Below are 20,798 nucleotides of genomic sequence, written 5' to 3'. Positions count from 1 at the left end.
CTCCACTGTCTATGGATGAGATCCAGAGGATATCTGTAGCAGATGGTCCAACAAAGATGAAGGTCATGTCCAGGTGAGATGGCCAGCAGTAATCAGGGAATATAATGATGACATGGGTGGCGTAGACCTCTGTGACCGAATGCTGAGCTTCTACCGCATGTCAACCAGGACCAAGAAGTGGACATCACGTGTGATAACGCATTTCTTTGATGTTGCCATCACAAATTCTTGGATCTAGTATTAAGTCTGACAGTACAAAGAGCAGTACCTGAACTTCAAATTGCACCTGGCTGAAGAGCTGCTAGATAGTCCATCATTTGATGACAGCAGTGAAGACAGTGAGGAAGAGTATCAGCCACCAACCAAAACAAGGATTCCACAACCAGAGCCATCTGTACACAGACTAGAAGCCAAAACATGCTTCCAGGATTATTACTGCTAAAATATCCAGAGGAAAAAGAAATGCAGAACTGCTTATGTTTTATCTTTTATTCTGTAGTTCACTGTTGAACTAAATATATGTTTTTTTTCTCCTTGCAAGCAACAAGCAACAGAAAGGTGATACAGAATTTTATTTATTTTTTTTTTTTATCAAATTAAATGTGTTCTTGGGTTAATTGGACTCGTGTGTAATTGTTCATTTTTGACTACTTTTGATTTTACCTTTACATTTCAGCTTAAAAATGGTTTACCTTGCTTTATTTGTATCATTTTTTTGAGCACAACCTCACAAGTGTGTCTTTACTGTTATTTTTTCATTTTGACATACTGTATTAACACACTGGACCTAAAATCACACAAAAATCTAAAATTCAAGTGGGAAAAAGTTTGATTTTTTACTGTGAAAACCACAAACAAGTTTAACGAACCATTTTTATAACTTAGAATGCAAATATAAATTGTAAATTTCAAAAAATTATGTAAAAATTTAGCAAACAAGTTATTTACAACTGTTCACCTTAAAATGCAGTAAATGCCACAGGTATATTTACAACAAGGTGTAAAATACACCACAAATTATTTCTGTCACTCCAAAAAACAGAAAAACGACTAAACTACACACTAAACACACTGCACTACACACTAAACACACTGCACTACACAGTAAACACACTGCACTACACACTAACTATACACTCCAAACACACTAAATGTCACAAATCTCTCAAATCTCAAAACTTGCTATCGCCATCGCAATCTGTCGTTTGCTGCTGTTCCTCCCACAACTTTTCCTAGCAACAAAATGCCATGTGTTGCCAATCACACATTTTAATTGGTTCATGTGGTCTGTTTTTTCACCAATAGGAAAGAGGGTGTCATGTTTCCTTACAGTGCGCTGGTGTTTATGGTGTCTTCTTGCATAAAACTCGCACTAAACACACAGCAAACGTGACGATATTGTTCAAGAAAAAGCACTGCTTATATTGTTTATCATAACTTGGGTTTTACTTGACATATTAACAAAATTTAAAACCTTGTATATAGTGTGAAGTCCCCACACAAATTAAAATAGAGACTCAGCGAGCAGCTCTTGCAGATACATCCTCTTAAATAGGTCATGTGATAAGGATGCACCGGCACGTCCATCAACTTCAGAGGGGTAGTATCACTCTAAAGACATAATCTGTTCATTTTTTTATTTTCTGAATTCAGTTCTATTTTCACGTGCAAATCATCCTGTTGTACTCCACAGTGGACTTGATGTGAAATTAAATTTATAAATATATTTTAAAAAAATTTAAATTGTATGATTTTTTTTTAGGCCCAAATAGATAGGAAATCACACAAGTTACATACACTTGCATACAACTTACATATACAAAATAAAATAAAATTGTTGTGCGACTTAGTAGGAGCAATTTGGTTATTGGCAAAGAGTCAATAATTATGGGAAATAATCATTAAAGTAAAATCAGTGTATGCTTAATACACATAAATATCGGGGCACCACCCTGTCACCAGGGACCAATAGCCAAATTAATAAATGGGAAATAACAGTCTCTTAAAATTGTGAAGGATGATTCCGAGTACTGGCTGTCATGAATTCAGCTGTTATTACAAGTACATACACAATAACCACAGACAACGACAGGTTAAACTATAACAGGATTTATTAAACAGCAACAACCATCCAGAGATAAGTATCACTTTGTAATAAACACTATTATAATCTAAGTTTTATCAACACACATTAACTATTAACTAAGATAACACAGGTACAGCAACAAGAGTATATCTATACATAGGTGTGCATATATACAGGAGTGTGTGTGTGTGTATGTATGGGTGTGTGTGAGAGAGAGATGATAACAACAGTATGGAGGCTAACCAGCTAGCCAGGTAGCGGCTAACAAGCTAGTGGCTAAAAACAAACAAGATGGCGGTTAGCAAGCTAGCCAGAGGGTGGCTAACAAGCTACAGGCTAAAAACAAACAAAATGGCGGCAAGCAAGCTAGCAGCAGGATAGCAGCTAACAACAAGCTAGTGGCTGACTACAATTAAGATGGCGGATGGCCACATGAGTGGAGGAACTACAACCAGAATGGCGAGTGGGGAAACTACAACCAAAATGGTGGAGGACCACATGAGGAGGGGTCAGCACACCAGGATGAACAACCACATAAAGGATGACTCAGCAAACAAAACTAGTCACACGCATGTGATGACTCAGCAAAACCCCAAATGACTACAGAAGAATACGCCGGCCGTATTATTCAGAGCCAAGATGGTGATAACCAACGTGATGTTGCTTATATGGTCACAGAAGAGAACAATGGGCGGAAGCCTTTGAGCGCCACGTACCCCTTGGTTACGGTTCGTGATCGCGTGCTCGGACTTTCGCCTCACCGTTCAGAAAGAAGAGTGTGAGGAAAGATAGAAATGAAAATACAAGAAACACAACCCAATAAAATAATCCACTCTAATTCTTTAGAAACTCCCGTGTGACCACACAATAGCGGAGTCAGTAAACCGGAGCTTATCTGCTCAGCTATTGGTCCTTTAACTGGTGACGCACGGTCTCGCTGAAACGGCGGAAATGACCGACCGGAAACCAAAATCAATAAATGCAGCACTTAAAAGTTACAGAAATCATGTGTAAACAACCCTACGTTACACTATCTCTGCCCAGACATAAGCCTCTTACTTCGCGTTGCTCCGATCATTCGGAGGTTGAAATAATGATCCGCTTAAACGTTCGCAGCGTCGTCCTCGGCGGGATGCTGGCGGGCCGTTATCTCAGATGATGCGGAGTATTGATCTCTCGGCGGCAGCGGAGAAAAATCACCGGTGAAGAAGTTAACAAACTTTGTTTCGTCCTTAACAAAGTCGGCGCGTGGCTCGTTAACGTGCGATCAGCTGATTGCCCAGCGATCCACGTCGGATGAGGAAAAAGGGAAAGTTACAGAAAAAATACAGCAGTCTGTTTCTCGGCCTGCGAGTTGCAGAACTGTGACCCGGGATCTAAAATGATGTTAATCAAAACGTTTGATTTTGCTCCCTTTTGGCGGTTTGGACACTTGGAGAGCCTGGAGAAGCTCTCACTGTCACAGCACGCACGGGAAAAAGCGAAGGCTGATGGTCGCAGTGACCTTTTATTACCTGAGTGACGTCACCTCGGACCCCCATGGAGATGGCTGGCACACAGCCAATGTCCGTGCCGGTTCTGAGTTTAAACTCAGGAATTTATGACTTAGGTGCACGTCATGAGTGGGGTCTCTAACAGTTAGTCACTCTAACTCAGGCTTTATGAGTTACATGTAGGCCGCTCTATTGTTCTCCAGAGCACATGACCAGAGATCCCAACAAAATAAACAACAAGTCAGATCAACCCAAAACACAGCAACCCCCCACAGTCAGTAATGAGGATTAAAAACAAAAATACGGACACATACACAGCATCCAAATTCAGCAAAACATGACAACAGCTAGTCAACCCTGACCGATTAGTAAATAGGACATAATGCCATGTTTAGGCTAGTCTAATCTTAGTCAGGTATATATGAGAAACTAGTATTATCAAAAAATGTATATTATAATGTAAAAAATAATAAAAAATACATTATCTTTTTTATAATTATATATACGGTCCTTAATTTTCATTTAGCTAAAATTAGTCTTCTTGCTAATAAGGTGACAAAGGCAATAACATCTCTATTAGACTTTGATAGGGAAGGTACAAAGGAGGAGACACCAAACAACGTGGTGAGAGTATTTGGCTCGATCCTCTGTTTAACTATGTCTGAAATAATTTTAAAAGTATCTGTTCAATAGCTACACAGAGATAGTCAAAGCCATAACATATGAATTAAATTGGCTGGGGTTTGCTTACATCTATCGCATTCTGGATCTTAGCCAGCCTCTCTTTAGTGTAACACATACAGTGAAGAATTTTACACTGAATAAGGCCATGGCACACGAGTATTGAAGATTTATGCACACGACACGAAGAATTTCGTCCCACAAAACCTCAAATAACTCTCCCCCTCCTCTTTATGGGATCCAGTGGATCTGGACGAAGAGAGAATTTCATTATATATATCTGAAATTAACCCTTCCTGTTAATTTCACTAGGTTTGAAAACCAATCAAGAGGTGACTCGGGCAAATTAGGGAAGTTTGGGAAGGTTGTGCGAGCAAAATTACAAACTTGTAGGTATCTAAAAAAGTGATATTTAGGGAGTGAGAGTTGCTCTGAGAGCTGTTGGAAGGACGCAAAGGTGTTGTTAATATATAAGTCCTGAAATAACACTATGCCTTGGTTAGACCAAATTGAAAAAGCATTGTCTACAAGAGATGGAGGGAAAGTATGATTACTGGCTATTGGAGCTTGGGCAGAGAAAGATTGTAAACCAAAATAGCATTTCAATTGAGTTCAAAGTTCTCACAAGGACATTCTCACTACAGTCTTGAAAAAAATTATTGGACCACCCTTGTTTTCTTCTATTTCTTGTTCATGTTAATGCCTGATGCCCCTGTTTGTATCTGAGGGATTTTATGGTACAAGGCTGCCTGGTGCAGTTGGCAAGTAATTAACTAGCTTTATCGCCATTTTCAAAATAGTTTGATCTGGTTCGAAGCAGGAGTTCATAAGGATACCAAATTCAGCTTGTACATATAAGCGTTCCTTATACACATCTGGGGACGGATTAGTTGCATATACGCCATCAAGCTGAGATATACGCTGAGTTAGCCTAGAGGGTTGGTTAGCCCTAACTTTTTCCTGATATGCTGCATAAGATATTATTTCCCTGCTGATATAAGCTTTCAGGCTTTCCCATACAACAGAAGCTGAAACATGAGGGATTTTCTTTAGGCTCACAAAAAGGTCTATTTGACAAGTAATAAAATGAACAAAAACCTAGACCCTAGAAAAGAGAGAATACTTCCTTCCAGAGGGATTAAAAAAGCGCCAGACATCAGAAACAGAAAATTCGTTCATAAAGGCTTGAATTATTTTGGAGGATTGTGATGGTGATCATCTATTGGAGGAGGAACAATCTAACTGCCGGTTGAGCCAGGTGTTAAAGTCTCCTCCAAGAATTAAATGATTGTTGAAAGATCAGGAAGTTTTGAAGATAAAAGTGCTCCCCTTGTTTTGCCTTGGAATGAAGAATGACAAATTTGCCCCACCTATCCACTCTTCAGCCTTATCTGATCCCTATCTCTGAGATGTGTCTTTTGTAAGTACACAATGTGGGCATCTAGGCATTGGAGATAGTGAAGTACCTTACTGCATTTTGAAGGATTATTGAGTCCCTTGCAGTTAAAACTTTTTTACATAACTTCCTAGCATCATAAAGACATAAGTTGGAGTGTGACGTCGGTCATAGAATATCTACCCTGTAAAGTAGTATAAGTGATAAGACGTGAATGTGGCAAACAAAAGCACCTGACTATAAAATGGAGGGGAACAAAACAGAATAATAACGACATAATAACACAGCAAACAGACAAAGAAAAAAGACAAAAACCATGCACACCCCTCCCACACAAAAAACATCCATGGATAACCCCCTACCTGCTTCATCATGAAAAAATACCATGGATACATCAGTACAGTTGTCCAATAAACCCCCTCCCCCCATCTGCGACATAAGCCTCTCCCCAGTGGAGATACGCTCATACCCCTCTTATTAAACACAGTTGCCCTCTAGTTTGAACCAACTAAACTACAGAAGCATATAATGAAATGTGACACATAAAACAAAGTATGTTAAGTGCACACTGCACTGTTAAGTTTTATACACCAAGTGCTGATGTAGAAAAATAAACAACAGTAACCTAGGCTATTATTAAAATATCCCAGGGTTAGCCATCACAAGAAGTTTCCATAAAAACTGAAAAACAAATAGGCCAATATAGCCAAGCTACAAAAATCATTCAAGAATCAACCTAGACTTATTCAACCGTCTCTGGTTTAGCAACTTTATGAACAAACTTTTCTCAACAAACTCTAAAGCCATGTCAGGATCCTCAAACCTTCCGCCTTTCTTAGTAAGGGAATTAGTCAAAGCGGTCAACGTAGAAACTTTAGCTTCAAGCTCCGTTAGCTTGTCATTGTGATCATTAGCAGCACGTTCTAGCTCACTAACAGTTTTACCCACTGAACTGAGTTTTCTCTCAAAGGGCTCCAGAACCGCAGTTATCTCCCTTTTCACAGACTGAGACATGACTGTGTCAAATTTACTAATAATGTCAGATCGCATTTCTTCTATCATTGCCGTGATGCTGTCTAAAAGTTTGCCGTCAGAGGTCTCTTACTCAGGAGATGCTTGAGGTTTGGTGTTGTGGCCCACTTGGGATGAATCTGGTTTCGGTGGTTTACTAGTCATCTTCGATGTTGTAAGCTGTACAGTCATACAGTGAGTGTAGTTATATATGAAGTTATCTTCTCTCAACACATAAAATATGTCAAACATCATCAAGTAGATGAATCATATCATATAAAATGCCACATTTTCAGTAGCCACTGTAAAATATGTCTCACATCGCCAATTGCTCAACAGCGCCCCCCCCCCCCACACATAACTTTAATAAATTATACATTAACACTTACATGTTAACACAAACTTAATAATGCATAACTTTATGCCTTGATGTAATTTATGATGTAATTTTTTTAATTTAGTCATAATCTGATTTAAATCTGTTACGACTCAGTACAGCTACTACCATTATTATTACTACCATTGTTATCAAAATCACCATAATACCTTCTGTATACTTCAATGTCATTATCATTATCTACATTCCGATACTTCTGGTATTATTACTGCTGCTATGCATCTCTGCTTGTCTCTCACACCCCACCCCCTCTGCCTCTCTCCCTTGCTCTCTCTCTCTCTCTCTCTCTCTCTCTCTCTCTCTCTCTCTCTCTCTCTCTCTCTCTCTCTGAGCAGCAGATGGCCGCCCATCTTGAGCCGGGGTCTGCTCCGAGGTTTCTGCCTTCTAAAAGGCAGTTTTTCCTCGCCACTGTCGCCAAGTGCTTGCTCAAGGGGGAATGTTGGGCTCTCTCTACTTTATAATTTAATTAAAGAGTTTGGTCTAGACCTGCTCAAATTGGAAAGTGTCATGAGATAACTTTTGTTGTGAATTGACGCTATATAAATAAACTGAATTGAATTGAATTGAATTAATTTAAACAAGTGAGCTATTTAAAAATTCACCCCTTTCATGAACAGGGAAAATAGCTAGAGGCCAAAACCTTTTTTATACCCAGTGGTAATCATACTTATTTCTGCTCTAAAGTTGGGCATTTTAACATGTGGATTAGCTTCCTTTTATAGCCTCAAGTGGTCATTTGAGGAACTGCAGTTTTTGGCACTTCTGCCTTGGCGTCATTTTTCATGAATATGAATTTGGCCCTTGGGCAAAACCAAACTCTTTAATTCACACCCAACATTCCCCATGAGTAAGAACTTGGCAACAGCAGCAATGAAAATCTCCCCTTTACCAGGAAAAGTGTTTGTGATGCCATTTGGCCGCTTGATTGAGAATAATGTTCCACAGCTAGTGGTTCATAAAGACCTGCATGTATCTTGACCATTTCTTACTAAGATGGCATCTTCATCTTCACTGATCTCCCCCTTCAGACAAACAGGACTCCTGGTGATGGGACCAGAGAAGAGTGAGAGCTACCAGATGTATAAGAACACCCTGCAGAAGAACAAGATTCCGATGGTGGTCCTGACCTCTGACAACTTCAGCCAACATATCCCTCATGTCAGATTGGCTAAGGGAGATGGAGCGGTGGTAGACACAACTGCAGGTGTTTTGTATGCTGATCGTGCACTGAAGACTGTACAGGTACAACATAGACATTGTTAAGCGACTGCTTGGTTTGTTAATTTCTTGGACTTGTGGTCCATTTACAATATGGTGTGGATTGAGAGTCACAGGAAATTTTAGCTAAGGCATGTTCATGTGTGTTTCAAAGGTTTCAACTTGAATGAAAAATTTGTGTGCAGGTTTTTAGCTATACTAACATTTGTAGTACATTTGCAGTTTGGTGTAAACACAAGCTACAAAAATAACCCCACAGTCAAATTAATAGAAATAATGCAGGGTGAAATTTCCTTTTTAACACACTTTCAGACTAACATGCTTATACCAGGCATATATTTCAACAGCTGTAGTACCTGGAGATGTTGTGCAGAGGTTCTGGGCAAATGGGAAAAACGTTTGATAATTGCTGTTTTGCTAAAAAAAAGACATCCAATCTAATAATTTGCTATAATGTCTACAGATGTTTTCTTTATGCTTGGATAGCCAGACCTTTTTGGTAAATCTAGGCAAAATGATATAATTATTCTAAACATCTATCACAGATACACTTCCTGCTTAAGCTTGTCATATTTAATATACATTTCGGGTGTGCCACAGGTTTTACCTGTTTAGATGATCTGGATTCACTGTCACAGGAAAGACAGTGTCTACATCCCTCACATGCTTAAAGACATGGTCCTTTCAAATGCATTTTGGGGCAATTTGCCAACTACAAGCAATTTTATAAATAAGTAGTCACAAATCATCCGTATGCTATTCAAAAATAATTTTAAATCAAACATAATTTTACCTTCATGTCAGAAAGCCGTGGTTGATACAGAGGTCTGTACCATACAAAGCTTACCTCTGAACTGAACTGCAGGCAATGGTCTACAACAAAAACCTTTGAGAGCATGTGGAAATGACAAGAGATTAAAGAGGGAAAATATTTTCTGGTTTGTGCAAGACCTAGATAGAAAATGGGGTTGAAAAATACCAAAATGTGCATAACTGAACGTATTTCATGCCTATTAATCTACTTATAGCTAACACCAGGAGTATCTCTCAGCAATAAATTCATATTACTGGACTCTGTCAGGACTGAGAAACAGCACTGGAGGAGAACAGACTCATCCATAGCTGTTAGGTCAAGCACAAAACACTGCAGTTCTGTTGGACGCTGTTGGAGAGGTCAAGGAGAACGCCATGCATCAGCCACATAACGACAATGTTCCTCTCACATACACATATGAAACCAAACCTCATGCACAAACAGCTTCTGCTTACACAACATGGGTGCTACACATGAAAATGACAACAGTCAGAAATTGGTAATGACAACTGCACCTCACTTTGCACAGCTTTGCCCCTGGAGTAAGATAGGGTGATAAGAGTCTGTAGCCATGCTAGCTGTGTGAGGCTTTACTGTAGTTATTGCACAGCGGTGCATTAGCATGGTAACTTGCTCTAAGTGATAACACTGTCACGCATGTGTTAAGTACAAGGAGTTTGATTATTCTATGTTCACTGTCTTAACTCATTGTGTTAACATGCTAACCTTTACTTAATCACTAAACATCAAGGGGGCATTGAAAAACAGGACCTTCAGGAGAAGGTACTCCAGCTTGCTGCCACAGTCCCAAAACACACAGGTTAATTGGTTACTCTGGTTTGCATGTTCTCCCTGTGTCTGCGTGGGTTTTCTCCAGGTACTCCGGCTTCCTCCCACAATACCAAAAACATGCACATTAGGTTAATTGGCTACTCTAAATTGCCCCTAGGTGTGAGTGTGAGAGTGTGTGGTTGTCTGTCTTTTTGTGTTGGCCCTGCGATTGACTGGCGACCAGTCCAGGGTGTACCCCGCCTCTCATCCGTAGTCAGCTGGGATAGGCTCCAGCTTCCCCGCAACCCTGACGGATAAGCGGTATAGAAAATGGATGGATGGATGATTACTCTACATTACCCCGAGGTGTAAGTTTGTGTATATGTGGTTGTCTTTGTGTGTCAGCCCTGCGATTGAATGCCGACCAGTCCAGGGTGTACCCTGTGGTACAGCTGTACAGCTGGGATAGCCCCTCCTGTGACCGTGATGTATAGAAAATGGATGGATGGACTGATGAATCAAATTATGTTTTCGAAATGCAGTTTTAAAAAATTATGCCACTACAGCATTTTCACACATTTTGTCATTTCTTTTCCCAGGGGCTGTTTCAGAAGTTAGGTGGGGTCTTAAGAGACAACGAGATGGTAACAGACATCAAGCCTGGTTCTGTGGTGACAGTGTCAACCACTGCTGGTGTTTATCGAGCCAAGAGACTGGTGATCACCGCTGGACCTTGGGCTAATAAACTGCTAGCCCACACTGGCTTACACTTGCCACTTGAGGTATTAAAATTCTGTGTCAGAGGTGTATATATGCAATAGTGTACTTTAAATCTATTCAGGGTTAGCAGAGATTAATATACACTATATAGACAAAAGTACTTGGACACACCTCTTTATTATTGAATTCAAGTATAGTATGTTTTTCAGGGGTTGGGCTAGGCCCCTTACTTCCAGCTAAGGGAAATCTTAATGCTTCGGCATACCAAGACATTCTGGACAATGCTATGCCTCCAACCTCGCCTGGGGAAGACCCCCTTCCACCCCAGTACAACTGTCACAGCACACAAAGCAAGGTCCGCAAAAACATGGTGTAGGTGTGGTGTGGTGTGTACAAATGAGTGTAGTGCAGAAGAAGATGACTGGCCTGCAGAGAGCCCGGACCTCAGCCCCGCTGAAAACCCCTTGGACAAACCAGAACAGAGACCTCAAGCCAGGCCCCATCCAACTGCCGTACACTCCACTGCATGAATGGGCAAAAAAAAAAAAAAAAAAATCCACAGAAACACAAATTCCTGTGGAAAGCCTTCCCAGAAGAGTGGAAGCTGTGGCGAAAGAATGACCAACTCCATACCAATTCTAACCTATATTTAGAATGCGAAGTCACCAAAGTTCCTGTTGGATTAATGGTCAGATGTCCCAATAATTTTGTCTATATAGTGTACATGTTTCATTGCTAACATTTAAGTGGACATTTTACTGCATATTAAAACTACAAGATACAACATGTTGACTGGATTTCCTCAAAATAATATGTGATTTGTGAACAGATTGCATTTCTGAGCACTACAATGTGGCTCCTTAAGCTAAATATCATAGCCAAGTACCGTTGTTCCATCCTAGCTTTCCAGTGATGGAGTGTGTTTCAAGAGTACTATAGTTCTTTTTGTCAAAGAAACCAAAAGTTCCAATTTTTTAGTTCTTCCCATTTCACAATTACAGTTTAATCAATTCAGTTCAGTTCAATTCAGCTTATTTATATAGTGCCAATTCACATCAAATGCTATCTCATGACAATTTCCAATTAGAGCCGGTCTAGACCATACTCTTTAATTAAATTTTGTTATACAGAGAACCCAACATTCCCCCATGAGCAAGGACTTGGCGACAGTGGCAAGGAAAAACAGCTTTTTAGAAGGCAGAAACCTTGAAGCAGACCCTGACTCTAGGTGGGCAGCCATCTGCCTTGACCGGTTGAGTCGAGAGATAGAGAGAGAGGGGGGGGGGGGGGGGTGAGAGAAGGAGCACACAAACAGAGACACGTAGCAACAGCACCAATAATAGTTCTGTAACTATGCATAATGATAATGATGAAGTATACTGAAGATACTACGGTGATTATGATAACAGTAGTAGTAATAAGTATAATGGTAGTTGCTGTGGTCATAGTAGTAATAGAATTAAAATGGATTATGAAATTTATGTCCCATTAATGCAGTCCTTCTCAAATAGTGCGATGCCAGGGGGGGCGCGTCTGACCCTGGGGAACATGCTTTTTTTGCCGTACTAGAATAAAGTGTAATTGCACATCCACTACAGTAGTTGGCAGTGGCGCTCTCATTGTCAGAGTGTGCGCAGGGAGTATTAGCTCTATGGTGTAGGGTTTTTTTGCACCGAGCAGGCGATATGAAGTGCAGTAAATGAACCCTTAAGAGACAACATGAAGAAATTTTTAACAGGGATGAAAAGAAAGGCGGAGAGAGACGAAGATAATGAGACAAAAGTAACTCACCCGAAAGCTAAGACGAGGAAATATGACGAAGCATATGTAGCGCTTGGCTTCACTGTGACTACAGTGGGAGACGAAAGACCGGTGTGTTTACTGTCTAAAAATGCTGGCAGCGGACAGCATGAAGCCAAATAAATTAAGGCGCCACTTGAAGACATTACATCCCAATCATGCTGATAAGCCGCTGGGGTTTTTTCAGCGAATATTGCCAACAATCATCCCGCTTTGTGAATGCTACTTCAGTAAACCAGCGAGCACTGTTAGCATCATATTATTACATATTATTATTACTTTTATTTATAGTCACAGCGGAGAGTGGGGTGGGGGGCGTGAATTGTTTTCTTCTTGTTAGGGGGGGGGCGTAACAGAAAATAATTGAGAAGCACTGCATTAATGCATATGACTAACCCAACGTCTTCCCTGAAGTCCTTGTGCTTTCTCCTTTCGCAAGTTCCCATGGATCGTGGTCGGACCTCCTGCTGCGGCCCTGCTCGAAACTTACTGCAATTACTTCTGTTTAGTCATGATCTATTTTAATTCTGTTGCTACTCTGTACAGCTATTACCATTATTATTACTAATATTGCTATCATAATCAACATAGTACTGTACCTTAATTATCATTATCATTATCTACAGTCCCAATACTTCCGGTATTATTACTGCTGTTATGCATCTCTGCTCTCCTCCCTCTCTCCTTGTCTGTCTATCTTTCTCTCTCTCTCTCTCTCTCTCTCCCTCAACCCAACCAGTCATGGCAGATGGCTGAGTTGGGGTCTGCTTCGAGATTAAAAGGCAGTTTCTCCTTGCCACTGTCTCCAAGTGCTTGCTCAAGGGGGAATTTTGAGTTCTCTATATTACAATTTAATTAAAGAGTTTGGTCTAGACCTGCTCTAATTGGAAGGTGTCATGGGATAACTCTTGTTGTGAATTGGCGCTATATAAATAAATGAATTAACCCATTATGAATTGAATTGAATTTAATCGCACTAGGTTTCAAGCAGGACCACAGCAGGAGGTCCAACCACAATCTTTGGGAACCTGGGAGACGAGAAAGCACAAGGACTCGGGGAAGAAGTTGAGTTAGTAACATGCATTAATGGGACATAAATGTGTGCAGAAGGAGAGGGAGAGGAAGAGAGAGATCCCCTTGTAGTCTAAGCCAAGAGCAGCATAACTAGGTGCTGCTCTAGGTCTTTCCTAACTAAAAGCTTCGCCAAAAAAGTTCTAAGTCTATTCTTAAATGTAGAGAGGGTGCTCCCAATCTACTTTTGAATAGGATAGTGTCTAATAGGATACAACTCAACTCTTTAAGATATGATGGTGCCTGGCCATTCAGGGCTTTATATGTGAGGAGAAGAACTTTAAACTATCCTGGATTTTACAGGCAGCCAATGTAGAGAAGCCAGTATGGGAGAAATATGATCTCTAGTGCTAGCTCTTATGATTAATCGTGTAGCAGTGTTCTGGATTAGCTGGAGAATCTTTAGAGACTTACTGGGGCAACCTGATAAAAGGGAGTTGCAATAATCCAGCCTGGAAGTAATAAATGCATGGACTTATTTTTTCTGCATCTTGCTGACTCAGAATGCGCCTAATTTTTGCAATATTGCGGAGGTGAAAGAATGCAGTCTTTGAAATGTGTGTTATGAGTGAGTTAAAGGACATGTCCTGATCAAAAATAACTCCTTACAGTGGAGCTTGAGGCAAAGGTTAAGCCATCTAGAGTTGCTATACCATTTGTTTGTAAGGTGTTTAGGTCCCAGAACAATAATCTCAGTTTTGTCTGAATTTAGAAGTAGAAAATTGCAAGTCATCCAGGTTTTTATGTCTTTAAGACATGCCTGAAGTTGGCTAGCTGATTTGTTTCACTTGGATTCATTAACACGTATAATTGTGTGTCATCCGCATAACAGTGACAATGTAGTAAAAAATATATATATAATAATATTACCGATGGGGCGCATATAAAGGGTGAATAGTATTGGCCTGAGCACAGAGCTTTGGGGACTTCTGTGACTAACTTTCGTGAGTATGGACGATATAACATAGACAAATTGACATCAATCTGATGAATAGGACTGAAACCAGCTTAATGCAGTTCCGTTAATGCCAGTTAAGTGTTCCAATCTGTGTAATAAGATAGAATGGTCAATGGCAGGAGTACCTTTTGATTCGTGGGCCGCAATGGGTTATAAAATTTGACAGAGGAGCCGGACCAGGAGCAGATCGATGGAGTGTTTTGGTAACCCACCTCATAGGAGAAAAACAATATCATGAGATATGTAGAAAATATGTGCTTTAATTTCAATTGAAAATGAACAAAAGCATTACAACAAAATATCTGTCTTTGAAGCCCCATGGTATTTAGCTATTTATTGAAATGACTCTAAACACTGAAAATTAAATGAATAAAATACAGCTTTTTTTTTATTACTAACAGTTACTATTTTAAAGCACTGAAAGTTCTGTTATTCTTCAAAATATTTTTATCATCATCATTCTCCTCCTGACTGTCTTTATTTCAAAAACGGTAGGAAATACAGATGCACTTGTCCTGCTCTTTCTATTCAGTGTGTGTGTCCAGTGCCAAAACTCAACAATGACCAGCGTAAGGACGGAACAGTGACAGCACGCCAGTATGCGGAGCGCATTATATTTGATCTGGTGCGCATTGTTTATTTTGAGAGCATACGTGCACCTGCGCACCACTTATGTGCACCCCTTAACAGAAATGACATGTAACATGTAAGGTTTATTGAACAAATTATTTTCAAATGCATTTTTTACATAACACAACGGAGAAACTTACTTTTAATTTCAGTGGGAACGGTGTTGTTGGTCTCCCTTTTTAGCGCATCAAGGTCTGGAGTTAGTTTTGTTGTGGCGATTGTTGATGTTGGTCTGTTCACTTGGATCTGTGGCTGGCTTTGTTAATGTTCATGATGCTGAACGTCTGTTCACACACGTAGGTCAAGCCGAACAACTTGAAATTTGTCGGCATTCCCCAGTAACAGCAAAAATGACCGATCTCCTCTTTCAGCTCCCACACTCGTTGAAACACTTTGCCCAAACTTAACCAGCGGACATGGGAGTGATAAAGTAGGTCCTGGTGATCTGCATCAGTTTTGTTCCACGAACGCGATGAACTGACATTGTTTGGTGAAAAAATATTTTGTTGTTTAGTTGTTTAGTTGATCTTTGATCAATACTGTCTCTGTGCTATGATGAGCTCTAAAGTCAGATTGAAAATCCTCAAATAAACTATTACTATCTAGAAAGTCATGTATCTGGTTGGCAACTGTTGGAAATGGAAGGTTGGCCAATATTGACCAATGGCTGCTTAAAACCTCTGGGTCAAGTGTGTGCTTTTTGAGGAGAGGTTTGACTACAGCTACTTTAAAGGGCTGTGTTACATAGCATGTTATTAGAGACAGACTGATCATATCTAATAGAGAGGTGCTAAGTAAAGGTAAAACTTTACTGAGCAGCTTAGTTGGGATGGGGTCAAGAGGCATGTTGATGGTTTAGATTAAAATATGACTGAATTTAACTGATGAAGGTCAATGGGAGAAAAGTAGTCAAGATAATTATCTGGTTCTACTGCTGTTTCTAAGACTCCTGTGTTTGAAGGTAGATCAGTAACAGCTGAAGACAGTAGGTGTTGAATTTGGTCTCTAATGATTAAAACCTTGTCATTAAAAAAGGTCATAAAGTCATTGATGTGAAGGGTCACAGGGATACAAGGCTTGATAGCACTATGGCTCTCTGTCAGCCTGGCTGCAGTGCTGAAGAGAAACCTCGGATTATTCTTGTTATCTTCAATTAATTTTGTGTAATAGGCTGCTCTGGCAGTCTGCAGTGCCTTCCTATATGATCTAAGGCTGTCTTGCCAGATTGAGCGAGATTTAGGGAGTTTAGACGAACGCCATTTCCTTTAAAATTTTTGCGCATTTTGCTTTAATATGCGAACATCAGTATTATACATCTCTTTTGCTATATGTGTTCCTTTTATAGATTCGAGTGAGCTTGCAGTGCGATCAAAAAAATGGTTTATTTGAGAGGGACTACAATTGGCATATGACTTTTACTTAGTATTGGAATGTTCTGCATTACCAGAACATGATGCTGAAGTAAATGACAAGAGAATTACTTAATTAATTCATTGATTTACGAGTACAGCTTTAAATGATCAAGAGCTAATGTTTAACAGTTAATTCTCCTATTTGTTGTAGCTGTGGAGGTGTTGGTGTTAATTTTTATTAGGTTTTTATGTATAACTTCTCTTTTTGTATTTGATTTGATTAATTTAGGTGGTCAGGGGACAAACACAGTCTCTATGGGATATTGGGTGGGTAACTGTGCTAATGGGAGCGCAGAGAGGCGTGTAGGACTGCAACTCTACCTCCTGATCTCAACTCTGGGTTGCCAGGGTTTTCATAGGTTTTCATAAGAAACTCAGTCAGATTTCTAGATATGAGAGCTGCTCCATCCAAAGTTTTCTTCAAGGAGATATGCATGTGTATTCTTCTCGTCAGATTTGTAATTTGATGGTTTGATTCTGTTTTATGAATTTTATAGAATTTGTTTCATATTTCAGGTATCTTTAAATCATCAGTGCCAATAATATCTAATCTCATCAACATCTGACAATCAGATGTCATTTAGATTGTAGCATAGAAAGAGACTTATTGTTCTCCAAAATAAAGTGTGAAATGTATGAACTGTATAAACACAGGTAAATAAAATGATGGAAAATAGGGTGATGCATCCAATTTAGAGGTGCAATCATCAAATTATTTATCCCTATACACACTTAGTAAAATTGTCTTATGATTAGATTCCATCACTTACATATATTATTTTCACTTCATTACATCCCTGTATATTTGACTTGCTCTCCAAAACCAGTGTGTGCATGGTTTGAAGTATGTCTGAGATATGCACTGTTTTTGTGTGTCTGTTTTTTACAAATACTGGTTTACTTATTGGAAACAATGTATGCATGTTTTGTTTTTTTTAGTGCATCATTTATTTACAGATCAGGCCCCAAATACACAATAGAATCAGCCATGCATTTCACATTACGTCTAATACACTGGGATGTTGCCCGACCTACTCTTTAAATGTCCACCTGAAGATGCCAGAGAAACTAAAGCATTACTCCTCCATATTTAAACAGCTCAGAGGCCTTTGTCAGCAAGGCAGTCGTTTCAATGCTTGCAGTATGCCACACAGCCTGAAAAGAGAAGGTGATGTGAAAACAAGCAGACAGCTGTTAGAGTGGAGAATTGGAGTTGATATTGGAATTGCATTATTCAGGCTTGCAGCAGGCTGGGGGGCCTGGGGAATAACATGCCTGAGTGAACTGGTAGAAAAATGCAGGCTCCAAGTTCGCTGACTTGCCACAGCATTTTATGGTCCCTGGGAATGAGTGCATGGCCAGTTCATTACACTGACAGTTCCTGAACAATGTGTCCTTATTATTCCCACCCTTAGATGGACGTCATTTGTACCACCATGTGTACATTTCATTAAATCCTAATTCACACTTCAGTACCTTGGAGCTACTTTGTAATTGGAATTCTATTAGATGATAAGGAGGAATAGAGTAGCTACTGTTATATATGTTTTTGTACTGTTTTCTAATGTTGAAGCTGTAACCAGTATGGGGTTTTATTTCTGTGTGGTGTAGTGTAATGTCGAGTAATACCGATCAGATGTACAATAAATATATAATAATGAAACTATATCTATCATATCTCAGGTAACCAACACTCAATTAGTACTGCCTAGATTTCCTTGTCATTTTTTAAATAATCTTTTATGTGAATTTTAATGACCCTGTCCTCCAACATCACCATCAGGCCAAAAAAAATTTGCTCAAACTTACACACTTTTGACAATGACAAGTCATGTGGAAATCATAATCATATTTCATTCAAATTTGTTGTGACTATTTATGGCTCCTAGTGGTTTGTGGTGTCCTGGGTCCATTTCCTCTTGCACCATCTGTTTGAAGAAAAAAATTTCAAAAATCAGTCAGCAAATTGGCATGAAATTTACTGAGCACAGTACCTTAGTATTGTTCAGATGTTGACCCCTTTGTATGTTGTCAAGTGTGTGTGCAGGCCATCTCTAATCAAATGGGCAAACTGCCAGTTTTAAAAAAGCTGATGAGTTGTTGATCTTAGTTGTCCCGTCGTCAGCATTTGTTGTTTATTTGTTTATTATTTTGCTACTAACATACCCAGTACCCAGATTGATGGGTACTAATAGTACTGGTACTAATAGTTTTCCTTGTTTCACCACTATAGGTGTGGAAGATCAACGTGTGTTACTGGAAAGAGAAGGTTCCAGGATCATACAACATAAAGCAGCGTTTTCCCTGTTTCTTGTTGACTGAGGGCGAGGAGTTGACAGAGCATGTCTATGGCCTTCCATCAAATGAGTACCCAGGCCTAATGAAGGTATGTCACAGTACTGCACCCCTCAGTGTGACTGAATAGAAAATCACCTCTAGATTCATATTGACTCTTCAAATGTTCAGTGGACTTAACTACTCATTATTTATTAATGTGATTTCCTTTCTGATTTTGTAGTGTACATTGAAGCAAACAGTCTTTTATTAAATTAAGGCACATGTATACACTGGAGCACTGCATATCCAGTGATGTAACTTCTTATTTAAGTCATGAAGCATGTGTCGTCTCATAACTATAAAATGCTTTTGCTAGCCAGCATACAGTAACTATTACCAGTAACTATTACTGAACACTTGATTCTACAGTTGCAATCCAGTGGTGTGAATGAATACTAGGGCTGCACGGTATCAGGAAAACTTGCAATATGCGATAACCCATTTAAATATCATGATGGCGATATGATTCATGATATATAAACAAATGTTGAAGTAGTTAGTTTATATGTATTTCTGCTTTAGGTTTGCTCTGTTGACAGGTGAAGAGTGAATGAACAAAAAGAGCAAAAAGAATAAAAAGGGTTATTTACATTCTAACAAGCCAGTTTTATTGAAAAAACTGCATCTGACTTAGGCAACAAATCTGACCATATCTGAAGAAATACCACTCGTTTTGTGCATTAGCAGTTCATTAAATGAAATGGCTCATTACCACTGCATAAACCTTTTCTCTTTCTCTGGAATTTATGTACAAGAAAGTGCAGATTAGTCGTGTTCCCTCTAGTAGTAGCCACCAGAGTTCGGCATGACTTGCATAGTACTTGCGTTTGTAACACATCGTCTCTTCTGTATCCAAAATATTCCCGAATACCTGCCAAATGCTGTTCTTTTTAGCCATGAGTTCACCTCCATCATCCACATTGTCCTCTGCGCTTCTCTCACACTCTTCCAACATTACGATGCTCTTGCTTGCCACACGTACATGTGCTTGACCTTTGTCACGCCCCTGCTTACAACATCAGAAAACAAGGGGTAGTATGGCTTCATGTGATTGGGAGAGATACATTGACATGTAGCGTCTAATTCAATTCAATTCAATTCAGAAAACTTTATTAGTTCCCAGGGAGCAATTAAAGTAAATGCATTGAATGTGAAATTATCATAGTTCAAGGACTCTTTTGCAATATCATTACCGCACAATATCATGATGAAGATATATTTTCGATATATCATGCAGCCCGTGTTGATACTTCAGTTTTTTCAAGTAATTTATTTCTTATGTCAAGAAGCTGCAACCAGTACATTCATTTTGAACAGTGAGCAAACAGTTTGACTGGAACTATTTAATAGGTGTTTATTATCAGGAATTAGTTGACATCCTGCTGTCAAAGTTGACTATTCACTCAGACCATGGTATAACTCTTGATAATGGATGCCTATTAAGTATGTATGATTCCAGCTACTTTCTGTTCACTGTTTGAAATTAATGTGCTCGTTATGGACACTTGGACTTCAGAAATTAATGCCATGAAAAACACTCAGCACAATATCAGCACTGAGTGTAGTCCTTCATCTTCATTTTCGCGGGGGCAGCAGCTTGAGTAGGGATGCCCAGACTTCCCTCTCCCCAGACACTTCCTCCAGCTCTTCCAGGTGGACCTCAAGGCATTCCCAGACCAGCTGAGTGACATAGCCCCTCCAGCGTGTCCTGGGTCTTCGTCGGGGCCCCCTCCCAGTGGTGCATGCCCGGAACAATTTCCTTTCGATGTGGATTAGCAGTGGCTGTACTCCGAGCTCCTCCAGGGTGACAGAGCTCCTCACCCTACCCCTAAGGGAGCGTCCCACCACCCCACGGAGAAAGCTCATTTCATGTATCCGAGATCTTGTTCTTTCAGTCATGACCCAAAGTTCATGACCAAAGGTGAGGCTAGGAACGTAGATTGACTGGTAAATTGAGACCTTCACCTTACAGCTCAGCTCCCTCTTTACCACGGCAGACCAAT

At 39.7% G+C, this 20,798-nt stretch overlaps 1 protein-coding gene across 1 annotated transcript in view; it reads left to right on the top strand.

The window, feature by feature from the left end:
• pipox (pipecolic acid oxidase) overlaps window positions 1-20,798 on the top strand; it is a 48,889-nt gene that overhangs the window by 5,135 nt on the left and 22,956 nt on the right. The window contains exons 3-5 of the mRNA XM_046388110.1: window positions 8,093-8,306; window positions 10,467-10,649; window positions 18,692-18,844. Of these exons, the coding sequence (XP_046244066.1) occupies window positions 8,093-8,306; window positions 10,467-10,649; window positions 18,692-18,844 (550 nt within the window). The remainder of the gene's footprint in view (window positions 1-8,092; window positions 8,307-10,466; window positions 10,650-18,691; window positions 18,845-20,798) is intronic.

This window comes from Scatophagus argus, chromosome 5 (genome assembly GCF_020382885.2).
Source record: "Scatophagus argus isolate fScaArg1 chromosome 5, fScaArg1.pri, whole genome shotgun sequence".
In the NCBI taxonomy this organism is placed as follows: Eukaryota; Metazoa; Chordata; class Actinopteri; family Scatophagidae; genus Scatophagus; species Scatophagus argus.
This window is presented reverse-complemented; position numbering and strand designations above follow the sequence as displayed.